The sequence below is a fragment of the Electrona antarctica genome, assembly GCF_951216825.1.
Source record: "Electrona antarctica genome assembly, chromosome: 15".
In the NCBI taxonomy this organism is placed as follows: Eukaryota; Metazoa; Chordata; class Actinopteri; order Myctophiformes; family Myctophidae; genus Electrona; species Electrona antarctica.
Window position 1 is genome coordinate 36,864,147 of NC_136796.1, and position 17,315 is coordinate 36,881,461.

The 17,315-nt window shown below is 41.7% G+C and overlaps 2 protein-coding genes across 2 annotated transcripts; one reads left to right on the top strand and one right to left on the bottom strand.

Moving 5' to 3' along the window:
- The first annotated feature begins 2,253 nt into the window (after positions 1-2,253).
- On the top strand, positions 2,254-4,799 carry dlx5a (distal-less homeobox 5a). Its single transcript, XM_079522471.1, has 3 exons — positions 2,254-2,750; positions 3,266-3,450; positions 3,792-4,799. The coding sequence occupies exons 1-3, from the start codon at positions 2,387-2,389 to the stop codon at positions 4,107-4,109; spliced, it is 867 nt and encodes a 288-aa protein (XP_079378597.1). The 5' UTR covers positions 2,254-2,386; the 3' UTR covers positions 4,110-4,799.
- Positions 4,800-8,396: 3,597 nt separating this feature from the next.
- Positions 8,397-10,972, bottom strand: dlx6a (distal-less homeobox 6a). The gene is made up of 3 exons (XM_079522327.1): positions 10,422-10,972; positions 9,604-9,797; positions 8,397-9,152 (listed from the first exon to the last, which is right to left on the bottom strand). Exons 1-3 carry the CDS (start codon positions 10,735-10,737, stop codon positions 8,913-8,915), a joined length of 750 nt encoding a protein of 249 aa, XP_079378453.1. The 5' UTR covers positions 10,738-10,972; the 3' UTR covers positions 8,397-8,912.
- Between the last annotated feature and the right edge of the window lie 6,343 nt (positions 10,973-17,315).

Here is a 17,315-nt window from a genome sequence, read left to right on the forward strand (position 1 = left end):
ACTGGTTTTTGGATTGTTTTGTGTAGGCCTAGTTGCAGCCAAGTAACACTGATAGGTGTGGTACTGTACTGTACTGTACTGTACTGTACTGTACTGTACTGTACTGTACTGTACTGTACTGTACTGTACTGTACACATTTTACGAAAATGACAAAACAGTGACCTCTGTAGCCACAGAATTAATTAATGCGACAGGTCACTATTTTCTATGTAACATCCCAAACACAAAACTGTGACTCAAGCCCTCAAGCTAGCGAGCAAGGCTGCCAGTGACGTCAGACGCACGCTCGGCGCGCCGATTTATGGTAGAGAAGGGGGAAAAAACGAAAATAATAAACCCATGCACTGTAGCCATTTCCATTCATTACATGTTGCAAACATGGCAATTGTAGGCTAACAATATAAACAAAGTTTAAATTAACAAAGCGCAATGTTTTCAAAAAACACACAGGAAGAAGATAACTATCGCAAAAATGGAGAGTGCTTCCGGGGTTAACAAAAATGTTTTCTGTTTTATTTAATTTTCTCATCAATGGTCAAACCATCAAAGTTATTATAGCTATTGCCTCTAAAATTTACGATTTGTATTAGGCCAGTCCTGTCTCACTGTCCTAATATTTATAATTCATTTCATTTGATTTCTATCCCATTTAAAACAATTAGCCTACATTTTTTTTAAATAGGCAGAAATACATGCCTGTTGATCAAATAGTTGACCACTTAGATTCTTTACTCGAAACTATATGTTCTGTTTGTTACTTTGTTGTAAGCGGCCTGCTATTGATCCCGTGGGGCGGATTCAATTTGTGCTAGGTCTACTACAATTCCTATGAATAATCACTAACGTTGTCGGCCTACCTTTATTGCCGGTAAATTTCCTAATTCAGTTTTGTAGACTGGGAAGAGGCATTTTTTTATTATCGTATCCTATATTATTTAATTGTTTTGTAATAATACAACATTTCCACTGGGTGGCGCTATTCGACCACGGATTATGTTCCTTCAGGCCTCATATGACTGATGTGCTGATCATTGGATTTGTTTTGCGTGTGTGTGTGTGTGTGTGTGTGTGTGTGTGTGTGTGTGTGTGTGTGTGTGTGTGTGTGTGTGTGTGTGTGTGTGCGTGTGCGTGTGCGTGTGCGTGTGCGTGTGCGTGTGCGTGTGCGTGTGTGTGTGTGTGTGTCCTGCCCTGCCCTTATGGGCTTAGTAATAGATTTGCAACACAGTAGCATATTCAAAATTGATATCAATTAATTATAACATGTATATTAAAATCTCCCTAAATGCAAATTTAGGATACGAATCCTTGATAACCTAATATGAAAAAGTAAGTAACTTTACACAAGCTTGTGCTTAATGTAGCCTATTTTGAACACGTCAAGCATCACATTTCCATTCTTTAATTTTGAGTTTAGTTAAATCCCATGGCTCTATAATCTACACAAAATGTTGATTTAGCTATAGGCTACAGTCTACCCCTCCCCCCTATACATTTAAATTAACTTAGTTATTAGCAATGCATCTTGACATGTCTGTCTATAGATTCTGATTTCAACTTTCTGAAAGAAATTCTGACAATATATACCCTATATATAGTGTAGCCTACCAGTAGTCCTCCGGCCACCAGTGGTCCTTGAGGGGGTTGCAGGTGGTCCCCAGCTAAATAATGGAGAGTTGGTAACCAAATGGACCCTTATACTGTAGATCTGTAACTCTTGAGAGCGTAAAATGAAACAAATGGACCCATATACGGGTCCTTTTGGTTTCATTTTACGCTCTCAAGAGTTACATTATTGTTAAACATCTGCATTAGGCCTATAATTTACAAGAAGTATATACACAATTAGAACATGTAGAATAATTGTAAATTTGATCAACATTTGCCATGTAGCATGCATGGCATTGTGTGTCAACATTAACAACATGCTTTAGTTTTGGGTCTGAGAGACTAAATAGCACCAAATGGTGGTCCGTGCGTGGATCAAATGCCGAATTAATAATGGGCCTTGATATGAAAAGGGTTGAAAACCACTGGACTATCTTAAAACCTATAGTCAGTCAGTCAGTCAGTCAGTCAGTCTCTTCAAGTCTGACACCCCTCCTCCTCCCCCGGCCTCAAAGTGTCGCGATAGCTGGAGTGTAGCTGTTGTCTGCGCCCTGGCCAATGGAACCAGTACCTCCCTTCAGTGCGTAAGAGCGCAATTTGGGATTTAACCAAGTCTGTGCTGCGGGGCTGGTTGCAGTCTTCAACAGAGCCCGACAGCGCGAGGAGAGATCCTTCACAATGTCAGTGTAGCCTATAGTCTTCAAACGCATTTGGAGTCACGTATATAGTTCTTTGATTTAAACAATTTTAATTTTTTTTAAACGCTTCTGCCTTCAAACTATGACCGGAGTATTCGACAGAAGGATTCCGAGTGTTAAACCCGCCGACTTCCAGAGCTCCTTTCAACTTTCTACGAGTGCCATGCATCACCCGTCTCAGGAATCTCCTACCTTACCCGAGTCCACGTCCACGGATTCTGGCTACTACAGCCCCGCTGGTGGGATGTCCCACGGTTATTGTTCCCCGAATTCCAGCTCGTATGGGAAGCCTCTCAACGCCTATCAGTACCAGTACCACGGCGTAAATGGATCCGCTGGAAATTATTCGACAAAATCGTATCCTGATTACAGCTCTTACACAACCTCTGCTTACCACCAATACGCTGGGACATATAGCAGGGTGCAGCCACAGACAAGTCCACAAGGTAGGCTACGGGTTCGTTATTATGATTTGATACAACTATAGATTATTGATATTTTTTTGCAATTTTTATAATGTGTACACACATTGACATTGTTATAACAAATAACATATTTACATGGAATGGATAATTCATTGTGGATCTGTAATGTATACATATAGGCCTATAGTTTTATCCCATCTTTAATTATGAACAAGACAAATAGACTATATGTATCCACAATCTTAAAACGAATTAACATTGTAAATTCTGATGGGCAATTTTCTTGCCCTTAAAACATAGTTTGCGTTATGTTGAAATAATAATAGGCCTATTAATAATGACCCTTTTTTTTAATAGTTAAAAAAAAAAAGGATTTGTTTTGCTTGCTGTGGCGAAGTCGGTGAATACACCATAGGCTACATAAATATTTCTTATTTTGAATATATAGGCCTGGCTTACCATTATATACGAAACTATTTTGCACGCGGAATATACATATACATAGCCTGTAATACGTCTCGTCCTATTTTCAACAGAAAAAGACGTAGCAGAGCCCGAGGTGAGGATGGTAAATGGAAAGCCCAAGAAAGTTCGAAAGCCCCGAACCATCTACTCCAGCTTCCAGCTGGCGGCCCTGCAGAGGCGCTTCCAGAACACACAGTACCTCGCCCTGCCGGAGAGAGCCGAGCTGGCCGCTTCACTGGGGCTCACGCAAACGCAGGTGCGTTCATATGAAAACACAAGCCGGTCTTCTTCATGATTTATTCTTTTGTCTTTGCATGTTAGGCTTTATGCGCTCACTGTATACAAGTGTTAATTTCACTCAGTTGGACCATTTGCGAATATAGACACATTAACAACGTGTGGTTGTTGCTTTTCAACCGTAAATATGTGAACGGCCCGTTTGGGCCACCCATCCCGTCTTATTTGTGGTCCTTTTTTGTAGGCTATGCTTTCTCCATTATTATTTGTGTGCGTCATGACGCATTCCTGTATTTCTAAATACTTAATTATTACGTTATAAATGTGAAAATGCTCACGTTCCTTTTAATCTCTTTCCAGGTCAAAATTTGGTTCCAGAACAAAAGGTCAAAGCTGAAGAAGATTATGAAAAGCGGCGAGCTGCCACCCGATCACAGTCCCAGTTCTAGCGACCCAATGGTGTGCAACTCTCCACAGTCCCCGGCCGTCTGGGACACACAAGGCTCGACCAGGCCTCACAGCCTACAGGCACAAAACATCAACACGGCGGCCTCTAACTTTTTGGAAAACTCTGGCTCATGGTACTCCACCGCGGCTGGTGGGTCGATGAATTCCCACCTTCAGACCACCAACTCATTACAGCACTCGTTGGCTCTTGGAACGGGGACGTTATATTGAAAACCCGCGCGGTGTTCACCTCGAATATATATTTTTCCTTCTATGGGACTCGTGTTTAACATTTCAGAGGAATATGCAATGTATTTGATGCCAGTCATAGAAGAAACGTGTAAAATGTGTAAATGTGTGCATGTAATTTATTGCATTTTTGGAAGACTTATTAAACGTTTTAAATGGACAATGGGCTTGCAAAACTTGCAGTATATGAGTTACGACCTCAATGCATTTTCTTATTTCTATCCCAATATTTTGCACTGAAAATCCACTTGGACTCTGAGAAAAGATGTTTATAGCCTAAGCCTTAGGCTATACATATCCACACGTGTCACGGATGTAAATCACAGCTATAACTATCCAGAAAGTGCCATAAATTATATTGGTGGTGTAACTGTAAATAATACCTTTTAAATATGTTTAAGTGGATGCAGCATGTCCACTTATATTTATCTCGCTAGCCTTTTTTTGACAAAAGACAAGGTATAGAGGCCTAACATTTTAAATCATGAAACTCAGGGTGATGTCTGGCATCTCACACATAAGGTCGCTTTGAGTGACTAAATAACTGACGTTAATTAGACACGTCATGGGGCCAAAGAAATATTGGCCCGAATTTTGAGAATACTTCATTTGTCTTGTACAGAAATATGCTGAAAGAGTCGTTGATATTATTAAAATCATGTTAGAACACAAGGAATGCCATGCAAATTTGTTACCACTTCATTAAACAGACATAACAAAACACGTTTATTTATTTTTATTTTGGGGGTAAATTAAATGTGATAGTTATAAGGAAATATAGGCCATAGACTGCAGTCGGGCATGCAACATGCCTACATATTTTTTCTATAGGCCTATCTCAGGTTATAGCTAATTGGCTACAGAAAGTCGCATGTCAATGTTTTTAGATACGTTGGTTAAGCCTTATATTATTAGTATAGTATTCGCTTATAGCTTTGCTGCCACCAGAATTGTATTCAGGAAGAGACAGTGTTCTCCCGAGTCTGAGACTGAGAATCCGCCTAAAGAAATTTGTCTTGGAGCAGTGCAGACAGTCTGCAGTCGTGCTCCCTTTGTGTCCCCTACAATTAGTTGCTTTGAATGGCAGAGAGGAGGCGAGGGGGCGGCACGGAGATCTGAGACAATCCGCATTCCTGTGGGGGTAGACCGGCTCCAAAGCTCTGCCACTCCCGGCCGCAGCCCACCTTCCGAGTAAAATAAAAATCCTACACATTTCACCGTGTTATTAGCAGGCAGGCAGCAGCACTATATACTAATGCTGCCACTGCAAAACCACTAAACAAACCATTCTACTGTGAGAAGAAGTATTGAGGCCTTGAAATTGTCCTAATTGAATTTATCCTGAGAAGAACATATAAGTGCATTCTCACAAACAGACATTTTACACAAAGCATTCCCCCCTCAACTCTCTCTCTCTCTCTCTCTCTCTCTCGTACACACACACACACACACACACACACACACACACACACACACACACACACACACACACACACACACACACACACACACACACACACACACACACACACACACACACACACACACACACACACACACACACACACACACACACACACACACACACACACACACACACACACACACACACACACACCATCTCTCTCTCATGACCATGCACATATACACGGCACCTCTCGCCTTGCCTCCCATAGGGCAGTGCACACGCACACAACAATGCAGTTCCATGTGAGCTACACACTGACCCGCATGGCCATGCATGTCCACCTGACACTGAATCCCCCCTTTACACCTGCACGGGTGTAGCTCGTCCAACCAACTGTAAACTAATCATACAACATTTCGTAACAGATATAGATTACATTTTCACATAAACCCACATGACCACGCAGTAGCACTATAGCGTGTTTGTATGTCCAAATTACGGGAAAACATCTCTCATGCACACACACACGCGCGTGCACACACACGCGCGCACACACACTCACACACACACACACACACACACACACACACATGTGCAGACGTGCACCCAGCCACCCACCAAAACAAACAAACACACACACACACACACACACACGAATAAGTAGGCCTATGCTGCGCCCACAATATATCGTGCACCCACCAAAACATGCACAACACACGCACGTGCGCGCGTACACGCGCACCATTATATCGAGAGCCCCCCGTTTATTTCCAAACGAATATTTTTCCACAAGTCCCCCCTTGTAAATTGAGTCTAAATAATGACAGTTAGCTTTACTGGACAGCTTCAACTGTAACACTCCACAATAATTATTCTCCAGGATTAGGCCTCCATTATCATAATCTGGACATTGACAATTATCTATAATTTGCAAAGATGCGCTTGGTTCTTGATTGCAGAGAGTTTTTTTCCCCCATGCAAGCTCGCCATCACTATAAACAGTGACAGTAATAACAGCTAATTTTGCAGGCAATATATATAGAGCTACCGGGGTGTGCAGACACTCACACCTGGATTTGCTTATTCAACACGAGCAGTAAAACCCCGGTACCGTCGCTGGTGTTTCCCTGTCCCGGCCGTGCTACAAACTAAAGAACGGTAAGCATATAGCCTATTTATCACGTTTCATCTGTTCGTTCGGTTTTGCAGTGTAGAACACATGCAAGTGATATTATTTCTTGACCGTTCATATATTAGGCTAAACTCTGTTTCACTTCCAGTGGCATAAAGCAATTGGAACATTTGACATTGGCCTATATGTAAATGTACTATACGGCAAGGCCCGTAATGTTAATATCGTATTGTTGTCACTTGTCACTTGATCATGCAGGAATCCTTGTGGACCGGTCCTTGGATATCTATATTTCTATTAACAATAAATTGTCTTTGGCTACTGGAATTATTTGTTGATGACTTATGTGTTATGAACATTGTATACCTTATACCTTTATACTGTATCCGCTTGTTATAATAAGTAACTCCACCTATCTTTGTCCCTATCTCTTTGACCATTCTATTACTATCTATCTATCTATCTATCTATCTATCTATCTATCTATCTATCTATCTATCTATCTATCTATCTATCTATCTATCTATCTATCTATCTATCTATCTATCTATCTATCTGCATGCATGCCTGCAGTAAGTTGTCATTATGTCGCATGAAAATAGACATCAGTTGAGTTGATGAAATGTGCTGAACCCGTGAACCGCATATTATATTCAGCAACTGCGCGCGCGTGCATGCGTGTGTGCGTGTGTGCGTGTGTGTGTGTGTGTGTGTGTGTGTGTGTGTGTGTGTGTGTGTGTGTGTGTGTGTGTGTGTGTGTGTGAGAGAGAGAGTTGTGGGGGGGCTATATATACGGTGAAAGATTTGTCAAATTGGTTATAGGTATAAGGAAAGGCAAATGGCCCCCAGGGTTTATGAAAACGGGGTCCACTGCATCTCAGCTCCAATGGGGCATCCACGACCTGACAGCTGTGTGGAGCTTTTCAACGTCGTATAATTTCACATATAATATGGCTACCACCAAAGCGTTCACTCCTCTCAGTAATTTGTATATGAATAACGGAATAATTTTCTCTTTTGTTCATTCTGTGCTACCTCAAATCCAAATAAAGATGCCTTTTAGTATTAAAAGTGGTAGAAAATTACAGGTAATTATCTTTGACGGTAAAAACGCTGTAATCAGCGGGCTACATCAAAAATTACCCTAATTATGCCTGCATTTATGAGAATGGAAAAAAGCCCTCACTTGGATAAAAACCCACAAATTGTCCCAAATATCTCCTTCATATTGAACGCGACTGCAGCTGGGTGCTTTGTTCGAGATCGATCCCGTTGAGCTTGGCATTTCACGTCTTGCATTAGGACAGAGAGAGAGAGTCAGAGAGAGTGAGTGAGTGAGTGAGTGGAGAAAAACATTTCGTCAATGCTTCTAATAATTGAGGCAGAAAATAGATGAGGTGGACCTGGAGCAAAATGTCTTTCGAGGTATAAGAGATGAGCTGCATGTGCACGTGTGCAGGGTAAGTTAATTTCCTCTGGTGGTCAGTGTATTTCACAGATCTATATGCTACTTTACAAAGCAGCCTATACTTTACAAAAAATCTTTACTGTAATGTTTTATATAGGTGAAGAAATGGGCCATATACGCTTAATTGTCTGTATTCTTCAGATTCTATATGATTGTTAGTATGACATGATATGATGATATGAGAACTAGGCTACTTATTTTTAACGGGTATATTTTTCATATAATTTCTTTATGTATAAATCAGGATCAAGAGACATCTGGTTCGAGTCATGGTTTACTCAATCTGACAAAACATAAAAAGTGTATGTACAACTAGAATCGCAGAATATATTTACAAACAGACAAATTGCTCGTTTTTGCATGTATATAGATAGAAGAAACAACCAATCAAATAGTGGAGTCCATGGATCATGTGGCGACAGGCTCCGGCAGCATAGTCCTTAATTGCCCGAATCTGCTAAAGATGTCACTGACATATTTGGTATATTGACAGCCATATCATGTAATGAAAGCATAACAAAGGTGAGTCCATTGAACAGTCTAATATGGTTAGTTCCCTTGTTTTGTGTCACATCGCCGACAAGGCCTGCATGTCCGCGTTTTATCCTTCACGAAAAGAGCAGCCAAGCCTGTCTTGTTGAAGCGGGGGAGTAGGGGGGGTGTTATCTCCCCCTGCATTCAGTCTCCAAGCAGACGGGAATTAATTGTGCGAGGGGGAGGCTGATGGAGATCCAAAAAAGGCCTCCAGTCTCCGACCTTTCCCTGCATCATGCCAGTCTATCTCTGCATTGAATCTTGGTGTGGGGACGAGTACCAGTGAGAGTAACCGGGCATATAACTGTTGGTCGGCATGTTCACTCCTTTGGACGACGCGGAGACGTCCCATATGGGAGGAATGCTCGGAGAGCGGGGGGAGAGGGCGATGGACGCGGCCATGGGGTCGCTCTCGTTTGGGTTGTGGCCCGCCTTCAGCAGCTTCTTGAACTTTGACCTCTTATTTTGGAACCATATCTTCACCTGCACGAGAGGAACACGCAATGCATTATTAGATGGATGCTGCAGTAGAGAACATTAGATGTCATACCTGGAAAAAATAAATAAGTTCAAATAGGCCTATACTATTTCAAATATGATTATTCATTTCAAAATGAATAATAAACCGCAACATTAATAATACTAATAATAATACTACTAAATAATAATAATAATAAGATGGCGATGATGACATAAGGTTAATATATAATATAATATAAATAATATAAATAATAATAATAATCAACAATACATCTAATCATAATCATCAATATATCGATATTAGTATTATTAGTATTATTGTTGTTGTTGTTGTTGTTGTTGTTAATCAAAGTACGAGTGTTGTTGAAATGGCAAACATTTGATTTCAGTACCCAAAGATATACTGTAGTCTAACAAAGGGCATTCAGGCTGATATTGGCATCCTGTAAAATACCTGCGTTTGTGTAAGCCCAAGAGACGCAGCGAGCTCAGCGCGTTCTGGCAGTGCGAGGTATTGTGTTTGCTGGAAACGGTGATTCAGTGCTTGGAGCTGCAAACTGGAATAAATCGTCCGAGGTTTTCTAATCTTCTTTCCTTTCCCATTGAAACGAATTTCTCCGTTTTCAATCACTGTCGTCTTCTGCTGCTCTGCAACAAAAATGTGCAATGTTGTCATTCATAGATATCCGCATCAAACACTGAATGCCAAAAAACAACAACTAAAAAATATATATTGATGGCGGAGATAAGCAATGATTCCCAGAATGAAACTGCATAAAAATCAGTGCATGGGCGATAAAGATTGACAGCTCGCATTGCCTTATCGGCCATGTGTTCAAAATCGTCAAACGCGGTGTCATATTTAGGATATTGCTCGTAATGACATGCCAATTAAATGCTAATTATAAGTTGCAAACCGAATACGCCGCCTAATTCCACGAATAGTTCGTGAGGATTCCACAGTTGTCATTACACCCCGGGCATTAAATGTTTTTGTGGGAACGGAGGGGAGTGTTCTATACAGATCAACAAACCAGGACACCGAAATTTGAAAAATAAAGGCAAAAGGGAAAATAGGTTCGGGATTATTTGATGCCATTTACGCACAATTCTCTCCAAAGTGACCGTCCACCTGCGCGTGGTGATTCGTCCGACATTTTCGTGCGTCATTTTATTTTCATGTTTTATAGATAAAGCGGTGTTTGCCGCGGAACATTACATCACACGATATAGCCATTTTCTCGGCGTCGGTGGAAAGGAATTCTTTCTTACCTGGGCCGTCTAACCGTGTCTGTCCGCCAGTGTTGTTGTGATAAGATGGCAGGTAGGGGCTGTGGTGCGGATGGCTCACGTAGGAGTACGGTAGGGACCTGTTGTAGGAATTGCTCGCGGGGTACGGGGAGTTGTCGTGCTGGTGGTGCGGGTGGGAAGAACCAGAGTGGAGACAGTGCAACGGGTAGTGACCGGCGGCCATCGACGGAGACGAACTCTGCTGTGAGTGAGACTGCTGCTGACCAAACTCCATGAAAGCAGACTTGGACGAGTCCTGAGCTTCCAGACCGTCAGCCATCGTAGTCATGGTCATCATCAAATTTTCTGCCTTGAGAGCCACTCACCCCCCTCTATCTCTCTCTCTCTCGCTCTCTCTCGCTCTCTCTCTCTCTCTCGAGTCCAAATGGGCTTTCTCAGCCGCGCTGTCTGTCTCTCCCTCTCTCTCCGCCGCGAACAGCTATGTCCTAATAACAACACCCGAATTGTCTATAGCGGCGACTTTTTTTCGTCTCCTCCTGTTAATATTCTCACTCAATGTGGCGGAAAGTGGACATACGTTAAGGAAGAGATTTTAAGGTGGATTCTGTTAAAATTGAGCCCTTGCTTCCAGACTTGATGCAGACACTACAAGTAAAATGGTTTGTCTCCAAAGGGCAGCGCCTTCCGATTGGTCATTCAACCTAACGTCATCAGTGCTCTGCGCTTCACGGAGACTTCAGTTCCAGTTAACCCACCTTACCAACTCCCACCGCAGCCACAACAACTATGGGGGAAATAATATATGGCGACAGAGACGCCTAATTCCCACAGACAAGCATCACACGCGCTAATCGCGTAAAACCACCGTCCTTGGGAATCGCCAAGTCGATTTTGTTTTACTTTACCCAAACCCCAAAATTACGCACGACGCGCAACGCGGCGTGCGCTTTAATTTAGCTTAATGAGGAATCTCTCTTTGATGCCCCTCTAGCTCCTTCTGTGCAAGTAGGCTATCAATTCATTTCCAAACTCTTGGTTTCGATGGCGGCTAATGACCATTATGATTAAGGATGCTATAAAATACTAGAACATGTGACACTTGAAAATAAATGCGCCGGTAGAACAAAATCTACTGAACAATTGCCCAATTTGCCGAAATAAACTTTCCTTTTTTTTCCTTTTTTTTTATCCTATATTTGAAACAGGAGACCTCAATATAGTAAATAACACATCTTGTGGGCTGGGTTGCACGGTGGATTTGCAATAATACTCCTTTAGCCATGCAGTCTTATAGCATGTATAAATACACACACACACACACACACACACACACACACACACACACACACACACACACTTTATATATATATATATATATATATATAGTATGTATACACTTTTATTCATCTTTTTAATAATGCTTTCAGATTTAAAAAAAATGAAGTGACAGGGCGATGAAAAAATAATTATGGTCCAATCAAGTTATAACCAAAATCTCTTTGATTATCCACCACCACACTTTGTTAAAATTGCAGCCAGAAAATTAAGAACAATTCGCCTAATGATTACGGACCGGGTTTATTTTGGGAGGGAGGCATAAAAGCTGATATAGCATATATCCCCTAATTATATGCCAGTGTCGCCTCAATTATCCTCTTATCAAAAATGGTTGCCTAAATGCAGCGTTTAGTTTCAATTTTCTCCTTTTCTATAACAAGAACTTGGTACCTTGCTATTATTGCCATGCAGCTAGGGTTGTTATTTACTTTGAGGAGATTTAAAAGTGCACAACCTGCAGTGGGATAATCACTGTACCGCAGTGGACCGGGGCGAGAAGCACTCGGTGCATGCAGTTCATATAAGAAATGCATCGTTTGGATTTGTCCATATGTATTCCTATAGCTCTCTCAGAATAAAATAGCTATTGTGTGGGGTTTTTTGTACGGACACGGGATAAAGGTAAGAATGTTTTTTTTCCCCGCATCATATGTTCACTGCAATTATAGAGTGGACGCTTTTCAATGATTGTATTTGTCAGTGCGAATTATAGTGAATTTAAGGCACAGACCTTGCATACCAGCAGCACACCTTCGTCACTCCTCAGTGATCTAACATAGTGGCTTTATTTCCCAGTCCGGGTTCCAGTTCGACACGCAGGAGAGAAACCAGATCCATACCTTTTCTAATCGCCTTTGAATGGCTAGTACAAAGGCACGGGCCTATATATATAGCATGTTTTTTTTGCAGTGCTGCATGCATGTTTGCCTCTCAATCTCCATACTTGATGAGAAGAGACGCCTTCTCATGTCATTTTTTGTTGTTTTTTGTGTGTGAAGGAAATGGCCTGAAAAAACCTGTGATGTCCGACAGGTTTATGACATTATTGGATGACACGTGTGGATGTTCGAGCGTCTCTTATACGCACAGAGATAAGTGAAGCGATGAAAGGGAGGATGTGTTCGTTTGAATGGAAAGAACATGACATATAGGCCTATAGCCTACTGTATATAGTGCCGCCCTCGCGTCCTTAGCACGTTTGAAATGTTTAAGATGCATTCCAAAGTCATAACTGCGCAATTTGGTGCACGGAGTTATGTTATAACGCCATATTTGTAACATTTAATATTAATGACATGTATAATTAGCCTACATATGTTTAGAAAATAAACATGTATGTTTATGTTTTATAATTTCAGATGAAATTACACGCGGGAAAATGAGGCCTATATTTAAAAATAATCACACCCGTGTGAAGTGAGGGGCGCTAATATAAAGTCTAACTCATGTTGCTATGATTATAGGTGATGTAATGGTGATGCAAAACAAACTCTCTTTATTGTTAATGGCATTTAATGTTTGTGTTAGCGACTAAACAAACATGAAACTCTGTCCATTGTCAATGGCGTTTTTAATTTGTTTAACTAAAAACAAACATTAAACCTGTATATAGGTGCAGGGCTAGCGCCTCTCAATAATAGAGCCGGATAGCATGCAGTCATTACAAAATCATTTGTAATTTCTCAGACTGAGTTAAATTAACACCGAAGATTTTAAAGGGTAGTAAATTGTGTTTGTGGCCACTCATCAACAGCCATGCGGTACAAAGGATCACTTTGATGATCTACATTAAAATATATGAGACATTGCGCCATTTATGTTTTCACCTGCAGCCTTCAATCATGCGGCCTCAGTTAATTCCTTCTGCTTGACCGTGTTGTGGGATTTTATATAAAATGCTGTCTATTCTGTTTTGGATTATAGGCTACAGCCGCTACACTACAGTCAATAGTCAATTTAACAACGCATTAGGCTAATAAAAACAAACAGCGTTTTGTCTACATTATCTAGAAATCATTTTTTATCTCTATAGACAATTGACCTTCAAGCACAATCAGTGGTGGTTTAACAGAAGTGCATGGTCTTTATTTCCAGCTGTCCCATATAAACGCTGATGAATGACTCTTTAAAAATCACTCCAATGTCCAACGATGTGGACCGTGCATGTTGGACGCATCAGTCCCGGGGTTTCCCTGACCCTCATGCGTTGGGGTATAGCCTATATTCCGGTAGACGGAATGATCATATTTTACATGTCCTTTTTTGAGGTAACACGGCGTTATTGGGAATTATCTCCCTCTGCTATATATATAGCATAGAGCTGGGAGATAATTCGTTTTCTCCCAGTAGGCCTAATGATCATAATAACAAGCACAAAATATAAGTTAAAGCTGAAAGATATATTAAGTTAAGGATGGCAAGTATTTTGTTCTCTCTCTGTGTGTGTGTGTGTGTGTGTGTGTGTGTGTGTGTGTGTGTGTGTGTGTGTGTGTGTGTGTGTGTGTGTGTGTGTGTGTGTGTGTGTGTGTGTGTGTGTGTGTGTGTCTGACTCTGTCTCAGTCTCAGTCTCTTCGCTGCATGGCTTCTTCTTCTTGTCTATCTGGTAACATGTGTTAATCATATTTGAACGCTAACATGGAGTTCCCGCAAGTCACAAGTCGTATATTTCTTCCAAATGCCTGGGACTTTGTGGTCGGGTCCGTCTAACAGCTATTGACTAAGCTTTGCACGGAAAGCCACCTCCTTGACTATGTGGGCCCAGCGCTGCAGTGTGCATGTCGTGGTGGTGGTGGACGCCGAGGCAGTTGCTGCCAGTGAAGTAAAGAGACCGAGGGGAGGGCGGTTAAAAATGTCTCCCCTCTCCAGAGCTCAAAACCCACTGGAGCTTCACAGACAGGCAGGCGTCGACGCCTTCCCATCGCTGCCGTGTGAGGGAGGGAGAGAGGGAGGGAGGGAAGGGATGCATGCATACCACACACAGCTGTCAGTGGAACATGGTTCATTGTAATGAGATTCAGAGGGAGCAGCAGCACGCGTCGTCCCCCGGCCCGGTCGGGTCGGGTCCCCCACCAAAACATGATGCACCGAACATGCATTCTCTCTCCACAGCAGCAGCAGCAGCCAATTTATGCATGCAATTTTCACATATATTTTGAGAAAGGAGTCGTGTGTTGTCTTCCTGCATGCGCTGCGAAAGAAACAACCATTAGGCCTATAGGTTTTGTCAAACGCAAACGATGCATGACATTCACAGTCAACACACAGGTGTTTTATATCGTTTTGAATATTTAATTGGGATAGCATTATCCCTTGCAGTATAGCAAATTGGCACATTATATAGGCATACTATTACGCCATGGGTGCATGTGACGTGAGGGCCTTCAGATATAGCCTATAGCGTAAAGCCGAGCGTGCACCGTGCAGTGTGCATGGCCCGTTGTGGGCAAAATGACCACAAATAAACAAGGTCTACTCTTCACAGCCTCTCGTAGTTTAATGGATTCAATTTAGCACGTGGGTGACTCCCACCCCGTGCTCATTAAGACGTGCTTGTTTATAGGCCTGGATGTGGATGATTGGCTTTGCTGTTAGCGCCGTTTACTGACGTGCATGACGCAACTATAACCTATAACCTATATAGGTTTAAACGCCAATATTTCCCGAATCAAACAAAAAAGGGCCAATAAATAAATAAAAATATACAGTGATGTAAATAGGTTTTCAATAATAGTGGGTCCCGGGACCCATGGTGTGGTCTTTTAGATGGTCCCATGGACATTTTATGAGTCCTATACATCAGTACAGAGTAGCCTACAGTATTGCATCCCAGGACCCCATGCAGGGTGATTGCGTCCTTTCTCAATTTAGTTATAGTCTTAGGATGCAGGATACCGGATATTTGCATCAGGCCAAACAGGTTAGGTGCAGAAATATGTCAATCTTCTGTTGCTGGCGCGCGCACCTGCAGTTATTCTGTCAGGCAGGTTGCAATGACATAGCCATTCCTATATCTTTTATGATAGAATATCTATATCAGATACAGTCTGAATAAAAATGATATAGGCCTTTATGAAACAAGTGTTAGGCTAGCCTGCCCCATGGGCTGTCGCGTATAGGCTACTACGGAGATATATTTGTCATTAGGTGACAGCACAGGCGCAGCTAGTTGGTCGGCCTTGAAGGAGAGGATTTCGTTGGGAGATGACAGACAGAATGACCAGCAACAATCGCAGAGGGTATTTTTTTCTCTCTCTTTTCTCCCCCCCCCCCCCCCCCCCCCCCCTCTCTCTTTTATCAGAATGTACTGTTCGTTGCCGTTTATCCCTGATGATAGAAAATTGCGCTGTTGCCAGGACGCTGCCGCCGAAATAGGGGGCAGGAGCAACATTTCCATTTTCCAGTTTGAAAGCCATTGAAATGAATTAGCAAAAAGGAAAAAGGGAAAAAAAGGAGAGATGACCCCGTGGTAAACAAAAGAGGGCAAACAAAGATACCATTTTCTTTGCCTCCTCCGTTTTTTTTTCTCTCACGCGAATGATGGGTTTCACTTCAACAGTTGCAAATCACATGCTTGGCTTCTAATGCAGTCTCTGGGCCCAGAACGACTTCAAAGACCATGATTTATTTTCAAACCCCCTGAAATAATTAGCGAATTTCTCATCTGCAGTCTGACAAGCAAAATAACAGAATCCCTGACAGCATGAAGTAGCACAATGTAAACTTGTGTTTAAATGTTTAAGCATAGATGAGCTCGAGGCTATACTGGCACAGACTACAGTGAGATGTACAGTAGTCTATTGACTCAATGTTGCCATATTTACAGACTATTCAACCTACCACATCTCATGCTGAATATAGTATTGAGCATTTATATGGGCCTATAGTATATAGTAGATTTCATTAAATAGTCTGTGAAAATGGGTTTCATCAGCATCATCTATACACATTATCACTCCCAGGTCATCGCCCTATAGGCTATAGGCCTACTATTAATATTTTTGCTATTGGCTATTATTATTATTATTATTATAGTCCTATATACAATAGGCCTAATAGTCGCCTGTATGGCCCTGTTTTAACAAAGAAGCAGCAATTAGGGTGCATGAGGATTATTATTGTTTTCTTCTACTTCTATCACGCATGAAATTTAATCTCACAATCGAGCATAATTCATAGGGTGTCCTGCATGCGGCGAGGCTATCAATATACGGGCAGATTGGATCAGAAGGCAGGTGGCGAAAACTGAAGCTGCTCTATAAAATGAGCCTGTTAATAGGCCTGCGCCTGTTGTGCCCTATAATCTATACCGCGGCTAATATCATATGACCCTGCCCGGACAAAATAAATGCGGAATATATACATATACGAGACTGAGAGATACTTTCAAATATTCATTCAAATATCATCCCAATATCCTCAATCAATCTTTCCACATCTTTCCATAACGTATAGGCCTGCCTATATAAGATTAATTTGTTTTGTCAAAATGTACCCTGTAATGTTGACTAATATTAATCTGACTAAGTTATAACTTACACGCCACGTTTATATGCATGGGCTGGTGCTGTGGATGTCGAA